The sequence below is a fragment of the Ascaphus truei genome, chromosome 15 (assembly GCF_040206685.1).
Source record: "Ascaphus truei isolate aAscTru1 chromosome 15, aAscTru1.hap1, whole genome shotgun sequence".
Taxonomy (NCBI): Eukaryota; Metazoa; Chordata; class Amphibia; order Anura; family Ascaphidae; genus Ascaphus; species Ascaphus truei.
In genome coordinates, this window is record NC_134497.1 from 45,215,482 (window position 1) to 45,232,573 (window position 17,092).

General features: G+C 42.6%; 1 protein-coding gene across 1 annotated transcript in view; it reads right to left on the reverse strand.

The window, feature by feature from the left end:
- The window catches only part of LOC142466894 (uncharacterized), a 58,904-nt gene that overhangs the window by 21,301 nt on the left and 20,511 nt on the right, over positions 1 to 17,092 (reverse strand). Inside the window, exon 3 of the mRNA XM_075572486.1 lies at positions 4,758 to 7,657. Within this exon, the coding sequence (XP_075428601.1) occupies positions 5,559 to 7,550 (1,992 nt within the window). The 5' untranslated portion in view covers positions 7,551 to 7,657 and the 3' untranslated portion in view covers positions 4,758 to 5,558. The remainder of the gene's footprint in view (positions 1 to 4,757; positions 7,658 to 17,092) is intronic.

Below are 17,092 nucleotides of genomic sequence, written 5' to 3' on the forward strand. Positions count from 1 at the left end.
ACTGATCAAAAAACATTTATTATTTCTGGTATTCAATTTATTTTAAATCACAATTTTTTTAATTTTATGTCCAAATATTATCTACAGGTATGTGGCACCGCCATGGGTACCAAATTCGCTCCCAGTTATGCAAATTTATTTATGGGTAGCTGGGAAGAACATCATATATGGTCCAGTTGCCCATTTGGAGCGGATTTGGTCCTGTGGCGGCGCTACATAGATGATATTATTTTTATATGGTCAGGCACTTTAGAGCACCTAGAAAACTTCAAACAATATATGAATAACAACACATATAATTTGACATTCACTTTTAATTCTAGTCCAACATCTATAGAATATTTAGACTTACTCATTTCGGCAATTAACAATCAAATAGAAACCCAAACTCACTTTAAACCAGTACAAGCAAATAATTATCTCCATGCACGCAGTCACCATAACCCATCTTGGGTTAAGAATATACCCAAAGGACAATTTATTAGATTAAAAAGAAATAGTTCATGTGCTGAAACTTTCCAAAATCAAGCTGTAGATTTAAAGAAAAAATTTCTGGAAAGAGAATATCCGTCTAAAGATCTTGACAAAACGATAACTGAAGTGGCAGCAATAGAAAGATCTAGTCTTCTACAATACAAAAAGAAAGATAGAAATAAATCGGCTAATCTTAGTTTTATAACACAATACAATCAGATGGCACCAAATATAAGAAAAATATTTAAAAAATATTGGCCCATTCTTAAAAAAGACAAAGAACTTGCAGGCATTTTGCCAGAACATCCTCAGATTGTATTTACTAGAGCACCAAACATCGGACGCAAACTAGCCCCAAGCTGCCCTTCCTTACAAACAAAGTTACGTAATACAGTCACAAATAAGGGATATTTTCCATGTCATAGGTGTACTGCGTGCAAATATAGTAAAAAAACATCTAACTATACATCTAATAACACATCCAAAAATTATATTATTCAACAACATATCACTTGTAAAAGTTCATTTGTAATATACCTATTGGAATGTCCATGTGGTCTGCAATATGTGGGTATGACCACTAGACCTGTCCAAAGACGCATATATGAACATATATATAACATTAAGAGAGGGTTAACAACGCACAACGTATCGCATCATTTTCAGCAAGTGCACAATCAAGATCCCACTGGTTTGAAATGTATGGCAATTGAAACTATCACTCCAAATTGGAGAGGAGGAAACGCTGTGAGCCAACTGGGGAGACGTGAGTCCTATTGGATATACGAGCTAAAGACACTATCCCCACTAGGCCTCAACGTTGACTTCAATTTAAAATCCTTTTTGGTTAATTAAGTCTAAAGGTTATTTGTCCATCTTGTTTTTGTTCCTTTCTTTCATATCAATGGTTTCCATAGAGACAATAAAATTTATTGTATAAAACTTGTGATTTCAGATAATCTTAATTCTGAATTTTATAATGTATTATTGTCTTGTATGTATAAATGTATAAAGTGTAAGTGTAACAAAAAATGTGTGATAGATGAAGCAAGCACCATCACTGTAGCATCACAAATAAATTCAATAATTTTATTTTTGATTATTTAATATATAATTTCATTAATATACCACCATTTTCAATTCACTCAGTTAGAGTTATTTAAATTAATCACGATTATTAAATAAGCACTATCATAAACACTTTTGATTAATAATATTAGCACATTATATGCCAATTTATTATCACTATTATAAGTTGTATATATTTCATAGTATTAATTAACTCACAATTTCACATTTTATATAATTATTAATATTCACACTATATACACATTTTTAGAATATATATTTTATAATATTTAATCACATAAATATATTATAGTACACATATATAGTAGGTTAGGTTTATAGTATAGTCACATATTGTAGCTTATGTATAGATTAGCTACAAGCACATATTGTTTTTCTTTATTCATCAGCTGAGATCGTTATTCTAACTCTGTATGTTATTCCTTTGTTATTATGTTGCACTGCGCATGTGCGGACAAATGGACATCAGTCTTCCTATAACATTGATTGCGCATGTGCAAGAAACCAATTAGGGTGATTTGTGGACTTAATTGGACCCCTATATAAGAGGACACTATGGGTCATATCTTTAGAACCCCTGAGGAAGAGAGCAGCTCGCTCTCGAAACGCGTAGGGTAAATTTGTGGGACTCAAATCACTACGCCTGGAGGTGCTTCCCGTGCCGTGACGAATCAGCTGTTCATCAGCTTGTACTCAGAATTATCGCGAATCTGCTGCGGTGTACCAGCCACCAGCCACGAGGAGGAGGGAGTGCCAGGGAGAAGTAAGCCCGCGCAGTTCAGCGTGTGTAGCTGAAATCTTGGCCCCGAACCCGGTGCAACAGCTGAGTGAGCAGCACGCAATCGTTGCGTTTTCATCCATCACCAGCTGCGACGAGAAACGAGAGCCAGGGGAGAAACACACGCGGTCTGGCGTGTGCAACTATCATCTTGGCCCAGATTCCTGTGCAGTGGCTGTGTGAGCTGAAAAGAGAGGGGATACTCTCCAATATATCCACCGCTTGCAAACCATTTTCGTCCGGTGAGTGGGCACTCCACCTGGTGTAGCTGAACACGGGTCCCATATTAATTGTCCTTATTATTGTCTTAGATTAATTGTATTATTTGTATATGTTTTTTATGTCCAGTGTTTTTAAACTATTTTATTAAATGTTGTAAAATTCTTACCACCCTTGATCTCAGCTGATATATATTTTTTAAGTAATATTAGTATAGTATATGTTGTTTGTTTCTTGTACATACAGTATTACACTATGTTTTGTGTTTTTTTGCATTTTCTTTAAGCACATCTCTACCGTCTGGAATCCATTTCGGTTTTCTTCCTGTTGGTGAATATATCCTTTACCTGCTGGCGCCTTTTAACACTATATTTTTTCTTTTGTTCTGTTACTGACCAGGGGGTCAGTTTTAGTGTTTAGGCAGCCCCCCATGCTAGGGTAATACCTGCATTAGGGTTACACCACATATATAGACAGCGCTACCTACTCTGTTTGCCTCTGTACTACCAAGTACCACAATGAGCAAGTAGTCCGCCCCTCCTTGTTTGGGGAGGGTATATTAGGTTACACAGTCCATCCCGTTTTCCCTCCTCCCCCTTGAGAAAGCGCGCGGTGACGCACGAAACATACGTCGGGGTAGCGTGACGTTAGCACGTTGACGATCACGCGGTGGTGTCTGGAGGCAAAGTCTGCTCTGGTTACTCTCCTGGGCTGCAGCTGTGCACATGCATACACACCCTGTATGCTTACAGGTCGTATATTTACCTTGCTGTATGGCCTGTTTTGATCCTGCTGGTGGTCATAAGTATTGCTTTTCTGCCGTAGGCTCTGCATTGTGAGCTTATGTTTGCACAGCCTTGTGCACAGCTTACATGTGGCTATATACCTGATTACAGCATCATTGTTGCTGTTTTTGCTATTTAGGCATTATAACACATTTCTTACCTTTTCTTGCCTCCATCCAACGTATGGGGATTTTATTCATGTACTTTTATGGTTCATTCGTCGGGTTTTAATTATTGGTTTAATAAAAACTTTATTATTTTCATGCACTCTAGTGTGACCTTAGCGGTTGACCCCATTTATGGGTTAGGCTACTTCTGGCTTTCATTGAGTTGACACTATTATTGGTAGTGTGACCTATTTTGAGTGCAGTTATTGTTGGCTGTATGTGATCCTCTGTGATCATTTATCTGTGTGTTTTCTGTGCTATTCCCTCCTCCATGCACCAGGTAGCTTTTTTGTTGTCTTGTTTGGCGAGCGACGTGTTCATCTGTGTGTTATATAACTCTCTCCACATTCAGAATCTGTTTCATCTCCTGATTTAGAAGCCGTAGGATCACCCAAATGACCCATAACAGTTTTACTCTGAGTGCTGTCAGACACAGAACTAACAACTTCCACAGGCAAACTTTTCCCTCTGTCACAACTGACTGCACAAGGGGACCAGAGGTGGCTGCAATTATAACCTCTTCATCACTGAAAGCTGCTGGGGCAAAAGGCAGAACTGGATACAGGGAGTTTACATACGATGGAGGAGCCGTAAAGACTGGAGTCTCAGATGCCACATCACATCCGTACGGGGCAAGCTTAACCCATACCAGAGAACATTCTCTCATATATTTTTTATTCCACCCAGGGTCACCAGAAAACCACGCCGGATCATTCAGACAGGTGCCTCTCAACATTGATATATGAAAATCATCAAATGCACCCTCTATAGGAAACAGATCAACAGATTCATAGTTTCTGACCAGCCAGCAACACAGTCAACAAACGGATTGCAGTAAAAATCACCTACTGTTTGCGCAACAAATTGTTTTGGAGTCTGCCCAGGTTTGCGCTTGCAAGGCATAACTTGATTGGTCTTATTATTAACTTTGTCAGTTTAAAACTTAATAACCTCTGGCTTACCTCCAGGGTCCTTCTTACTTAAATTAGTTCCCATTAGTAACTTAAAAGAAAAAGAACAAAATAGTGGCAAACAATAGCAGCAAAGACAAATAAAATTCTTATGCTTTATACAATATACAATGGTTGTTCACCCAGATCAGAGATGACCGTCCAGTCGTGCACAAAAATATCTGAACTCAAACCAGAACAATTTTATCAAGGGACTTAAACCCAATCCACAGTCACAATTTAGGTAACGAATTCCCAGAGGGGGTGAGACAATATAAAAATCACATATACTCACCACCGGTGTGAATTCCACTTCTCAAACACCATCTGAAAGAGTTGCCCTGCCAATTTTAAAAAGGGCTGGAGGCCTTTGTGACTGGATACACACACACAGCACCGCACGCTGCAGACTTCCCGGGAAGCTTTGGAACCACGCCCTGGCACTTCTAGCTCTGATCTTGTAAAACGTACAGGCCCGGGAAAAGAAAGAACCAATACACAGTCAGTGTTTCAATCCTTCCGTTCCAGTTTATTTAGTATAGGGTAAAGATATTTATACAGAACAAAGAAAACATTGGTTAGAGGCGTAACTTAGGTTAGAGGCGTGATTTAGGGGCAAGACATGTTAGTGGGGTGATCTAGGGGCGTAATTGTCCCAAGACAGGCACTGTCTGAAATACATAACTTTTTCATTACCTACGTTATCTATAACCTTGGTTTCCATGGCAGCTATGTGGGGTGATTCGGCTTCCCAGAGAACAAGCCACCTACAACTGATTAAAAAGGTAAAAAGCTGACCACATGAAAAAATGTATTTTAGCAAAAGCTGACTACATGATTTTAGCTAGCAAGTGCAGACAAAATGGATGGTTTAAGACAAATGCAGCTTCTAGCCTTCTCTACTGTCCCTAACAATAACTGACTAAATCCCTTCCCACATTCCCCACATACATACGGTCTCTCCCCTGTGTGTGTAATCATGTGTGTGTTCAGGTTGGATAACCGACTAAATCCGTTCCCACATTCCCCACATACATGCGGTCTCTCACCTGTGTGTGTCCTATGTTCATCCAGATGTGATAACTAACTAAATCCCTTACCACATACAAAAAGTCTCTCCCCTGTGTGTCCTCTTGTGTGTGTCCAGGCTGGATAAATCACTAAATTCCCTCCCACATTCCACACATACATGCGGTCTCACCCCTGTGTGTGTCCTCTTGTGTATGTTCAGGCTGGATGACTGACTAAATCCCTTCCCACATTCCCCACATACATGCGGTCTCACCCCTGTGTGTGTCCTCTTGTGTATGTTCAGGCTGGATGACTGACTAAATCCCTTCCCACATTCCCCACATACATGCGGTCTCTCCCCTGTGTGTGTCCTCATGTGTGAGTTCAGGTTGAATAACCGACTAAATCCCTTCCCACATTCCCCACATACATGCGGTCTCTCCCCTGTGTGTGTCCTCATGTGTGTGACTAGGCTGGATAAATCACTAAATTCCCTCCCACATTCCACACATACATGCAGTCTTTCCCTTGTGTGTGTCCTCATGTGTGAGTTCAGGTTGGATAAGTCACCAAATCCCTTCCCACATTCCCCACATACATGCGGTCTCTCCCCTGTGTGTATCCTCTTGTGTATGTTCAGGCTGGATGACTGACTAAATCCCTTCCCACATTCCCCACATACATGCGGTCTCACCCCTGTGTGTGTCCTCTTGTGTATGTTCAGGCTGGATGACTGACTAAATCCCTTCCCACATTCCCCACATACATGCGGTCTCACCCCTGTGTGTGTCCTCTTGTGTGTGATCAGGCTGAATATATCAACAAATCCCCTCCCACATTCCCCACATACATGCGGTCTCTCCCCTGTGTGTGTCCTCTTGTGTGTGTTCAGGTTGGATGATTTACTAAATCCCTTCCCACATTCCCCACATACATGCGGTCTCTCCCCTGTGTGTGTCCTCTTGTGTGTGTTCAGGCTGGATGACTGACTAAATCCCTTCCCACATTCCCCACATACATGCGGTCTCTCCCCTGTGTGTGTCCTCATGTGTGTGACCAGGCTGGATGACTGACTAAATCCCTTCCCACATTCCCCACATACATGCGGTCTCACCCCTGTGTGTGTCCTCTTGTGTGTGATCAGGCTGGATATATCAACAAATCCCCTCCCACATTCCCCACATACATGCGGTCTCTCCCCTTTGTGTGTCCTCTTGTGTGTGTTCAGGTGGGATGATTGACTAAATCCCTTCCCACATTCCCCACATACATGCGGTCTCTCCCCTGTGTGTATCCTCTTGTGTGTGTTCAGGCTGGATGACACACTAAATCCCTTCCCACATTCTCCACATACATGCGGTCTCTCCCCTGTATGTGTCCTCTTATGTATGTTCAGGCTGGATGACTGACTAAATCCCTTCCCACATTCCCCACATACATGCGGTCTCACCCCTGTGTGTGTCCTCTTGTGTGTGATCAGGTTGGATATATCAACAAATCCCCTCCCACATTCCCCACATACATGCGGTCTCTCCCCTGTGTGTGTCCTCTTGTGTGTGTTCAGGTTGGATAACCGACTAAATTGGTTCCCACATTCCCCACATACATGCGGTCTCTCCCCTGTGTGTGTCCTCTTGTGTGTGTTCAGGCTGGATAAATCACTAAATCCCCTCCCACATTCCACACATACATGCGGTCTCTCCCCTGTGTCCCCCCCCTTGTGTGTGTTCAGGTTGGATAAACGATTAAATCCCTTCCCACATTCCCCACATACATGCGGTCTCTCCCCTGTGTGTGTCCTCTTGTGTGTGTCCAGGCTCAATAAGTCACTTAATCCCTCCCCACATACATGCGGTCTCTCCCCGGTCTGTGCCATCTTCTGTAGGTTCTGGTCTGATAACCAAGTCAGACTCTTCCCACTTTCTCCAAGATCTTTTCCTGTGGCAGCTGCTAATATATATCTTTTGGAATGAGATGCAGTTACATTGTTTATTAATTGCCTTGACTGGTTGAAAGATGCATTTTCTTTCATATTTATTGGAATGTTGCAAGATTGTTCTGTCCTCATCTTTTCCATATACTCATTTGGGTGTTGGAACTTCAGATGTTTGAGGAGGTAATCCTGACTGCTAAAAGCAACCTCGCAGTGCTGGCATGGGTGGATTATTGGTGCTGGTCTTTGTACTAGACGAAACAAAAAAGTCACTGTTACACAAACTGTCTTACAAAAGGCCATGCAGGAGAGGTAAGTTGGCGTATCACAAAAAGCTCAGGATGAAAGTAAACTGTAGATGTACATTGTAAAAATGAAGGGTTTAGCACAACATGTGCAGCATTAGGGCCGGGAGAGTAGATCTAGTGGGTCATACATTTAACGTGGATCCTAATATTTAACGATTTAAAGGGAAATCTCTATCTGCAAAACACCAATTAAAGTGACAGACATTTTTACAAATCCTTTGATATATAGTAAGTCGATAGTTTCAGTTGTGAAGGTATACAGTAATTAAAAAATGTTTGTACAATGAATAGAATACGTGTCTCATTAGAAGCTCACATATCAGTCACCGGGTGTTCCCGTTACTGCACCATGTACCAGGTCCCTAATAGTTATAGGAAGATCCAACTTTCTGCTAAATCTCCATAGTTAAATCAGGAACCAAATGTCCAATTATTGTATTTGACATCACAGATGTTATTCAGACTTAATTAAGCTATACCAGTATTATCCAGTGAATTCCAGAACTGTGTTAATTTTTTAATACAATTGTTTAAAGGTTTTTTTAATTTTAGGGAACAAGGAGGCTTTACTTGTGTTACTGATTCTCCCCCATACAAATATTGCATTTTATTAAACACTGAGATTGATATCTATCTATCTTAGTGTTTAATAAAATGCATTGTTGGCACACACATACCGTATATTCCGGCGTATAAGACGACTTTTTAACCCTGGAAAATCTTCTCAAAAGTCGGGGGTCGTCTTATACGCCGGGTATCGTTTTATACGCCGGCAAAGTGCGGGCAGACGCGGCTTCCATCTGTGCGGCGAAACCTGGGGGCAGAGCAGAGCAGAGCAGTGGCAGGCATAAGCTCTGTGCTGCTGCTGTTTCCCTGTGCTTGCAGAGGGGGCGGGGCGTCCCTCTGCACACAGACACAAGCCCTCCTCTTCCTGTCTTTACTCCTCCAGTGTTCAGAAGCGTGGGGAGCCGAGCAAGCAGTACAGGTGTAGGTGTGTGTGTGTGTGTGTGTGTGTGTGTGTATATAGTGATGTGTGTGTGTGTGTATATATAGTGATGTGTGTGTGTATAGTGATGTGTGTGTGTATAATGATGTGTGTGTGTATAGTGATGTGTGTGTGTGTGTGTGTATATAGTGGTGTGTGTGTATATATATGTATAGTGGTATGTATGTATAGTGATATATATGTGTGTGTGTGTGTGTCTGTGTGTGTGTGTGTGTGTGTGTGTGTGTGTGTGTGTGTGTGTGTGTGTGTGTGTGTGTGTGTGTGTGTGTGTGTGTGTGTGTATATATATATATATATATATATATATATATATATATATACACAGTGGTTGACAAATCACCAAAAAATCTACTCGCCACCTAGTACCAAACGTGTGCTGCTTGGGCCAATATTTACTCGCCCGGGGGTTAAATCCACTCGCCCGGGGCGAGCAAATGTATAGGTTTGTCGAATACTGTATATATATATATATATATATATATATATATATATATATATATATATATATATATATATATATATATATATATGTGTGTGTGTGTATATATGTATAGTGCTGTATGTATGTATGTATGTATATATATGTATGTGTATATATATATATGTATATATATATAATGTATGTGTATATATATATATACATATATATATATATGTATATATATGTATAGTGGTGTGTGTGTATATATGTGTGTGTGTGTGTGTGTATATATATATATATATATATATGTGTGTGTGTGTGTGTGTGTGTGTGTGTGTGTGTGTATGTGTATATATATGTATAGTGATATGTGTATGTTTTGTGATTGAATGTGTGGTGTGATTGTGTGTGTGGGGTCGCGAGGGGAAAGGAAGGGGGAGGGGAAGATGCGGCTAGGCTACCAACCAAATAAAAATTAAAAAAACATCAGATTTGATTTCAATATACTGTGCCGGCACATCCTATTCTAACTTTTGCCTGTCTTGCTCCGCGCATCATTATGGGCTGGCGCCGAACGTGGCCGTGCGCCAGCCCATAATGATGCCGGCACAGTATATTGAAATCAAATCTGATGTTTTTTTAATTTTTATTTGGTTGGTGTGTGCGTTGGAAGAGGGGTAGTCTTATACGGCGAGTATATCCCAAACACTATATTTTAACTGGAAAAGTTGGGGGGGTCGTCTTATACGCCCAGTCGTCTTATACGCCGGAATATACGGTACATATATACATACATACATACATACATACATATATACACACAGTACATATACAATAGTGATGGGACAATGGAAACACAAAAACGATATCATTGACTGTGATTCCAAAAAAAGGAATGGGATTCCCTCCCTTTAAGGTGACATCCCAGCACCCAAAAAGGGCTTTCATCGCATGGTACATCCACCAATTCCCTTCATTACCATAGCGGTTAGCCACTGAGGTAATGACGGTTGGTTATTCATGTATTTTAATATTGTTCATGTATTCATTTATTACTGGGTAACCATTTATCGCCAATGTGGATATCTGGGCCCCCCATTGAGATGGCCTAGTTATCCACAGTGATAATCAATGGCTTAATGTGTAAAATTTATTTGGAATGTTCTTTGTTTTGTTTTAAACGTGTATATATTTTTGGTTAATGTTTAAAATCCCATTAGCCTATTAGGGATATTGGGCATTAGTCTAGAAAGGGGGTGGAGGTAGGCGACGTGGGTGATGGCAGTAGTTGCCCTGGGGAGGGTGGTTAGGCTTCCCTTAAGGGGTGGGGGTGAGAGAGGTTAACCCCATAATTACCTTAGCGACTAGAATGGCAATGATTTACTGGCCACTAACTGGGTCAACAGGGTTAGTTAATGTTTTCTTTTAATAAAGTATTAACCCCTTTGGTATACCTTAGTAACCACAGGCATGAAATGGGTTAATGTTATTTTGATCATAGGTTTCTGTAATAATAGAAGCCTATGATAAAAATATTAACCCAATGCGGTATGTAACACATTAACGGTCGCGTTAATTCCAATATCGCGAGATTGGCCTAAATATTTCACCCAGTAAATTATTACCTCGATCTTGATATACACCACCTTAAAATTGCGGTAATAATACCCGTTAGTTTATTATTTCCCCGGGTGCGATATTAACTCTAATTTAACAGAATTTTATGTATTTGAGCCATAGTGTTTTGTTTATGCCTGCGGGACAAACCAAGAACTAACCAAGCAATACTAGCCACTAAGGCTGCACTTATAGTGCCGGCGACGTCGCGTCAAAACAAATGCATTGAATCCATCGCATGCGCTTATAGTAGGCGCGATGGATCGACCTAAATCTCTGTAGTCAGTAGAATTTGATTTTTACAGCAACGGTCTCTCCATGTGACAGGCTTTAACCAATCACATAGCTTCTGATGCAGGGAAAAGGGGAATGTGTGTGTGTGAGATGTGCAGGGAGAGGGGTGTCATGATTGGGGGCTATGCCAGGCCTGAATGAAGGGGTCACCCCCCCCTGCTGGCAGCCCCTTCAATCATGCGTGGGACACAAGGGGTTAATGTGTGTTGGGTAATAACTTGCATTCCCCCGTCACATCTGTTTTGTCCCCAGAATAAGGCTTCAACTCCCTGCAGCTCTGTGTTATATTCCTGCATGTGTATAAATCATGTCAGGAGGGAAAGGGTTAACCATATTGTGTGTATAATCCTGTTCCCTTCCCTCCCATTGTCGGCCCCGGTTTGCAGGGTCAGAACTGCAGTTAACCCATATCTCAGCGGGTGAACAAGCTATCCAGCTCATTTTTGGAGAGGTGACAGTGCATATATAGCCAAGGCTGCACACACATTTTGTAACCTATGAAGTTATAGCAGAAAAATATACAAGGTCTAAAATATATGGAAGGAGGGAATAATTAAGGTCCTTTGTGAAGCCCTACATTTCCAGGCCCCTGTGGATAAGTAACACCAGAGCTTAAACCTTATGCTGATCAAAAGGACGAATCCCTCTGCTTAATATGCAAGCCCGGTCTAGCAAAGAGGTGATAATCATTTCACTTGTAAAAGGTAACACCTTGGAACAAAGCTTTGTCTGTCCACTGTCACTTCAGCCAGACCTGCGGACTCCAGATATTTGGGGTCCTGTTTCCTAAGTGGGGCTACTCAAAATGTCCACTTCACATGTCTGGAGCTGTGAGGGGAGGGTGATATCAGCTCTCCCATGTTATGTGGCAATGTTTAATAGGTGTAAGTTAATTCATTGCCAATCGGATGGGGCTAATGTTAAAAACCAGGTCCCTTAGCTTTAAAAAGGTGCTTGCAGCCTCATCCCTTTGCTTCGTGTTCATTTCGGAATTCCTGTGTGACTGAATGAACTGCTACTCCTGGACATCAAGAGTATTTCATTCCCCATTACCAAGTAAGTGTTTATGTCAATTGTTAGTTGTTTAACTGTGTCTGTCTGTCTAAAAACGAAATACTGCTCCTGATAAAGCTGACGTTAGTTCAGTGAAACGCGTTGAGCCCCCACATTCTACGCAGTGAGCACCATTCCAGAAGAGAGGGGACCGCCCTGCCGCGTACCTACTCCCCTTCCCGCGCTAACCGGAAGTTGTCAGACCATCGACGGATGTGACGTCAGACACCATCGACGCCATCCAGCTGCGGAAGTATCGAAGGGAGACGGCTTGGATCCAACCTCCCTGGCGTGAGACTTATTGCTCTACTATTATGTGCCTAATACTTTTGTATACATTTTGAGTACATTTCATTTAGCTTTTAGTGTGATACATTTTTTATTGGTCTGCACCATGGTCTCTCTCCATTGTGTTTTCTCCTGAGCCATATCGTGAGAAAGAGCCCTCCTGAGTTCCTGCATATTCTGTTCCCAGTTACATGCTGATTCTCCACTTACTGTTTGTAAGTAGGCATTTTATACGAGCCAAGTCTTGGTATACCAGCCATCTGTGATTCTACTGCACCATCATTTTATCTTTTCTTTTTTAGGGTGTTCCTGAAATTTCGCTCCCTTCAACCCTCGATCTATAAAAACAAAATAAACCTGCAAGTTTATTTTACCAAAAGTCTTGTTCAATCTAAACCCAGAGTGTTTGAGGTATAAGTTATGTTCCACCACGACAAGGGAGGATGTGTGTGTGATGTGCAGGGAGAGGGGGGATGTGTGTGTGATGTGCAGGGAGAGGGGGATGTGTGTGATGTGTAGGGAGAGGGGGATGTGTGTGATGTGCAGGGAGAGGGGGGATGTGTGTGATGTGCAGGGAGAGGGGGATGTGTGTGATGTGCAGGGAGAGGGGGGATGTGTGTATGTGCAAGGAGAGAGGGGATGTGTGTGTGTGATATGCAGGGACAGGGGGGATGTGTGTGTGTGTGTGTGTGATGTGCAGGGAGAAGGGAGATGTGTGTATGATGTGCAGGAAGAGGGGGGATGTGTGTATGATGTAAAGAAAAGTGTAGAGAATCTGCGCTACTAATTATATAAAGTGTGAGAAAACCTTCAACCAACCATATAATAAAGTGTAAATACACACTAAAATCAATACTGTGAAATTATATACTGTAGTTATAAATATGTGATTATAATATATACACACAACCATAAAGTGAATGGTTATATGAAACAAGTAAAAAAAACCTAAGTGATAATATTAGAGTCAGCTGCTGTGTAATTGTAGATGGCTCAGCATCCAACGAAGCTACACTGGCGACACACTTTATTCGAGCTCGGCTAGTCCCACGAATTCGGGTATACCCGGGTGTATTGAGGTTTGTGACTGTTTTCTGCCCGAGTGCATTGAGTTATTTTCCGGCAGGGATTGAAGCATTTTATTCCCGCTGGCTGCAATACTGCACAGTATATATATATATATACTGCATTACAATTCATGAATTTATGCCATCTGGTAGACACGCGAAGCATTGCAGCCTATTAAATCCTAATCATTATCATTTAACAGATCAGCCGCCCATCAGCCAGGCATGAACCCAGCCTGGGAAGGCAAACGCAACGGGGCTTGTCAGAGGTGAGGAGCGGCGCATTCCAGGTATCTGCCAGGTACATACTGGGTATTTGCTCGAATAAAGTGTGTCGGTGCAGTAGAATACAAAGAAAAGAACACACAGCGCACAACTCATAGTGAAATCAATGAAATATATTGAAATAAAGTGAAGGTGGTATAAATACACGCACAAGAAAGTATTCAATTCTGGCAATACATGAATTTTGGCACATGTTACCAACTGGAGTAAGCCTTCACCCGAGCTGCAGCAAGATAAGGATCCACCAATGGTTGAAGAGACCTGCCAGGATCCGTGACGTCTGTGTCCTCCGTTGTGGTTTTCTTTCCAGAAAGGAGAGACCCGTTATTCCACTTGGTATATAGCTCAGCCTGCTCCTTAGTGTCGGTATATTCCGGTCTACTTGTCGGGGATCAGCCTTAGCACTTAGCTTCAGCGTTGTTGTTTGACTTCAGTACTCAATCTCGCATGCATCTGTCGCTTAGTCCACGTTACCCGACCCGCGTCATCGGGTGCGTCAGGAGTCTTTAGCAACAGAGTAGGCAAAAAGTATAAACAAAGTCCCGCTGGTTCCAGTCACTGATACAAGTGCTCGCATATATAAACAGGGGAATATACCCCTTTGAGAAACGTAAATCCTAATCCTTGCCTGACATCACTCCTCTTGTAGCCAGAGACGTCTCCAAAACTCAAATTACAACTTTTGCAGTGGTTACGGAGACTGGTGATGTCATCTGTAGAAGGCACTATAAGCGCAGCCTAAGGTGGCAAAGGGGGGCAGGTAGTGTAATGTAATGTTTATATTATCCCCTTTGTGGTCAGCTAGTCATGGAAACTGATGACTAGTTGACCCATGAACTACTAAGGGGTTAATATGTACTTTAATGTATTTTAATAACTATTTTATCATCTATTCCATGTTGGTTTAGCTTATCTTGTCTATGTATATAATGGGCAGTATATTGGCCATTATATACATAGGAAAGCAGGGCTAACGCCAGCCTGGAGTAGGTGATAAAATATTCGCAGTATTTCTGCCGTTCACCCCGTTCTGATAAATATCGGAACTTGATGTATGGCAGTTTTTACTTGAAAATGCGGTATTATGCCTGTTTTTATCAGACCGATGCTTTTCACGGGTCCAATAAAACATGCTTTATTTTTGGCGCTGCAATGCTGATTCATTGCACGATAATAATAAGGCACTTTTTTTATGGGCGGTGTAACAGGGGACTTATCCCTGTTCACAAATGTGCCTCTAATCCAGCAGTGTGGTGGTTAAACTGCTGGTAGTAAATTACCTAACACCACCTGCCTGATTAGAGGTGGTAGAAAAAGCCTGCCTTTGAGACAGGAAGTAACTCCTTAGCTGTGACTGAGAGCTGAACTTGGGAGAGAGAGCAGAGATTGTCTTTGACTCTCACAACAGTCTTGAGCCCTGCCAGAAGAAACAGCAGAGCTGCTTACAAGACACAGGAAAAACTTCTGAACCTGAATGCTGACACACCCTGAGGGAAGGGAGCTGAACCAGAGAAGATTTTCCCTCCAAGGAACAGATAAGACTTTCATTATTAAGAGACTGCTTATATCTGCTTATTTCATGCTATATGTTTTGGGGCTGCGAGACATGCTTGACTTAGGGAGTTGTGAATTCATTGCATGGTATTTTCACTAGAAATACTCCCAATTGAATAGAAGCTTTGTTCCCCCCCCTTGTGTTTGGATGATTTCCTGATAAAAAAGGAAAAGGCACTGTGACAGAGTGAAGTCAACTCCTATCAGTTACGCCTGGGAGACATATGTCTGAGTGCTTCATCCAGCACTCATAAGGGTTAACTCAGGTGGAAGTTAGGAAATCAGAACTCTTTAGCTGACACCTGAGAGCCAGCAAGGTAGATAAAGGATCATGTGACTGGCAGTAGCTGCCAGAGAGAGAGAGAGAGAGAAGCACACTGCTGCGTGAGCCCTTAGCCAGAGGGATTTCACCAAAGACTACTTCAACTAAAGTAAGGATTATTCATTTGTTTACTGACTGCTTAAAGTACCCTTATGGTTTGGTTCTGGTTTAGCCAGCCAGCCTGCTAGATAGGTCTGCTGTGTTATTAGTCAGTTTTTCTCCCAAAGTGGAGCAGGATTTATTTTGTTAAAGGGACAGTGTACCCGCATGTTATGTTACTGTGGAGAAATAAAGCCACTGAACGTTTTTATTTATCCTGAAACTATACGTGTGGACTGTTCCCTGACCTCGGCTACAGGCCGTCCTGCCACAGGTGGTGTCAGAAGTGGGATGTCGGACGGCCCCTGTATCTGAAGGGCCACACAAAAAAAAAATGGAGAAATTTTTTTCTCAGTTCCTTGAGCAACAGCTCCAGCTAGCAGAGAAGCAAGCAGAGCGACAAGCCCAGCAAGATGAGCGAAAAGCCCAGCAAGCTGAGCGACAAGCCCAGCAAGATGAGCAACAGGCCCAGCGAGAGGAAAAGCTACTCCAACTGCTGGTCGAAGGACCAACCCCAGGCAGACCAGGGATTCCAAATAACCCACCGGTGATGCTGCCTAAAATGAAGCCAAACGAAGACCCAGAGGCATTTCTCCTCACTTTTGAAAGGGTAGCCACGGCCCACGGCTGGACAGTTGATCGCTGGGTAACGACTCTGGCTCCACTCCTCATAGGGGAAGCTCAGGCAGCCTACCAGGCTCTTCCAGCGGACGAGGCCATGGACTATCAGAAACTAAAGGCTGCTATTCTGGATCGCCTAGGCCTCACGCCAGAGACCTACCGACAGCGGTTCCGGACAGTCAAATATACAAACCGAGACAGACCCCGGGTCGTAGCCCACCGCTTAATAGACTTATGTGCCAGGTGGATACAACCGGAAAAACATGACAAGGCAGAGATCCTTGAACAGTTTGTGCTCGAGCAGTTCATACAGATACTGCCTCCCTCCTCCCGCTCCTGGGTAAAAAGACACGCTGCATTTTCCCTGGATTCAGCGGTCCGCTTGGTGGAAAACTTCCTGGGCGACGACACCCAACAGGATAGCTGGGAACGGCCGGTGCAAACACCAGTTGCTTCCGGTGATACTAGAGGCAGGAGAGCAGACAATCGAGGGGTCTACAACCCGCCAGCTCGGGAGATCCAGTCAACCCGTTCGGAAGACCCTTTCCCATCTCGGAGGGTTCCTGGTACAAACTCCCGCAGAGACGCCCATCCTGGGTCTGAGGCCACTGGATCACTCAAGGGAGGCCGACAAAAGTAAACGCCATGCTGGACTCGGGCTCTGGAAAAACCCTGATCCTAGAGGGCCTAATTCCAAGCAATAGACTATCTTATGACTCTCCTTGGAATATCGAGTGTATCCATGGGGATA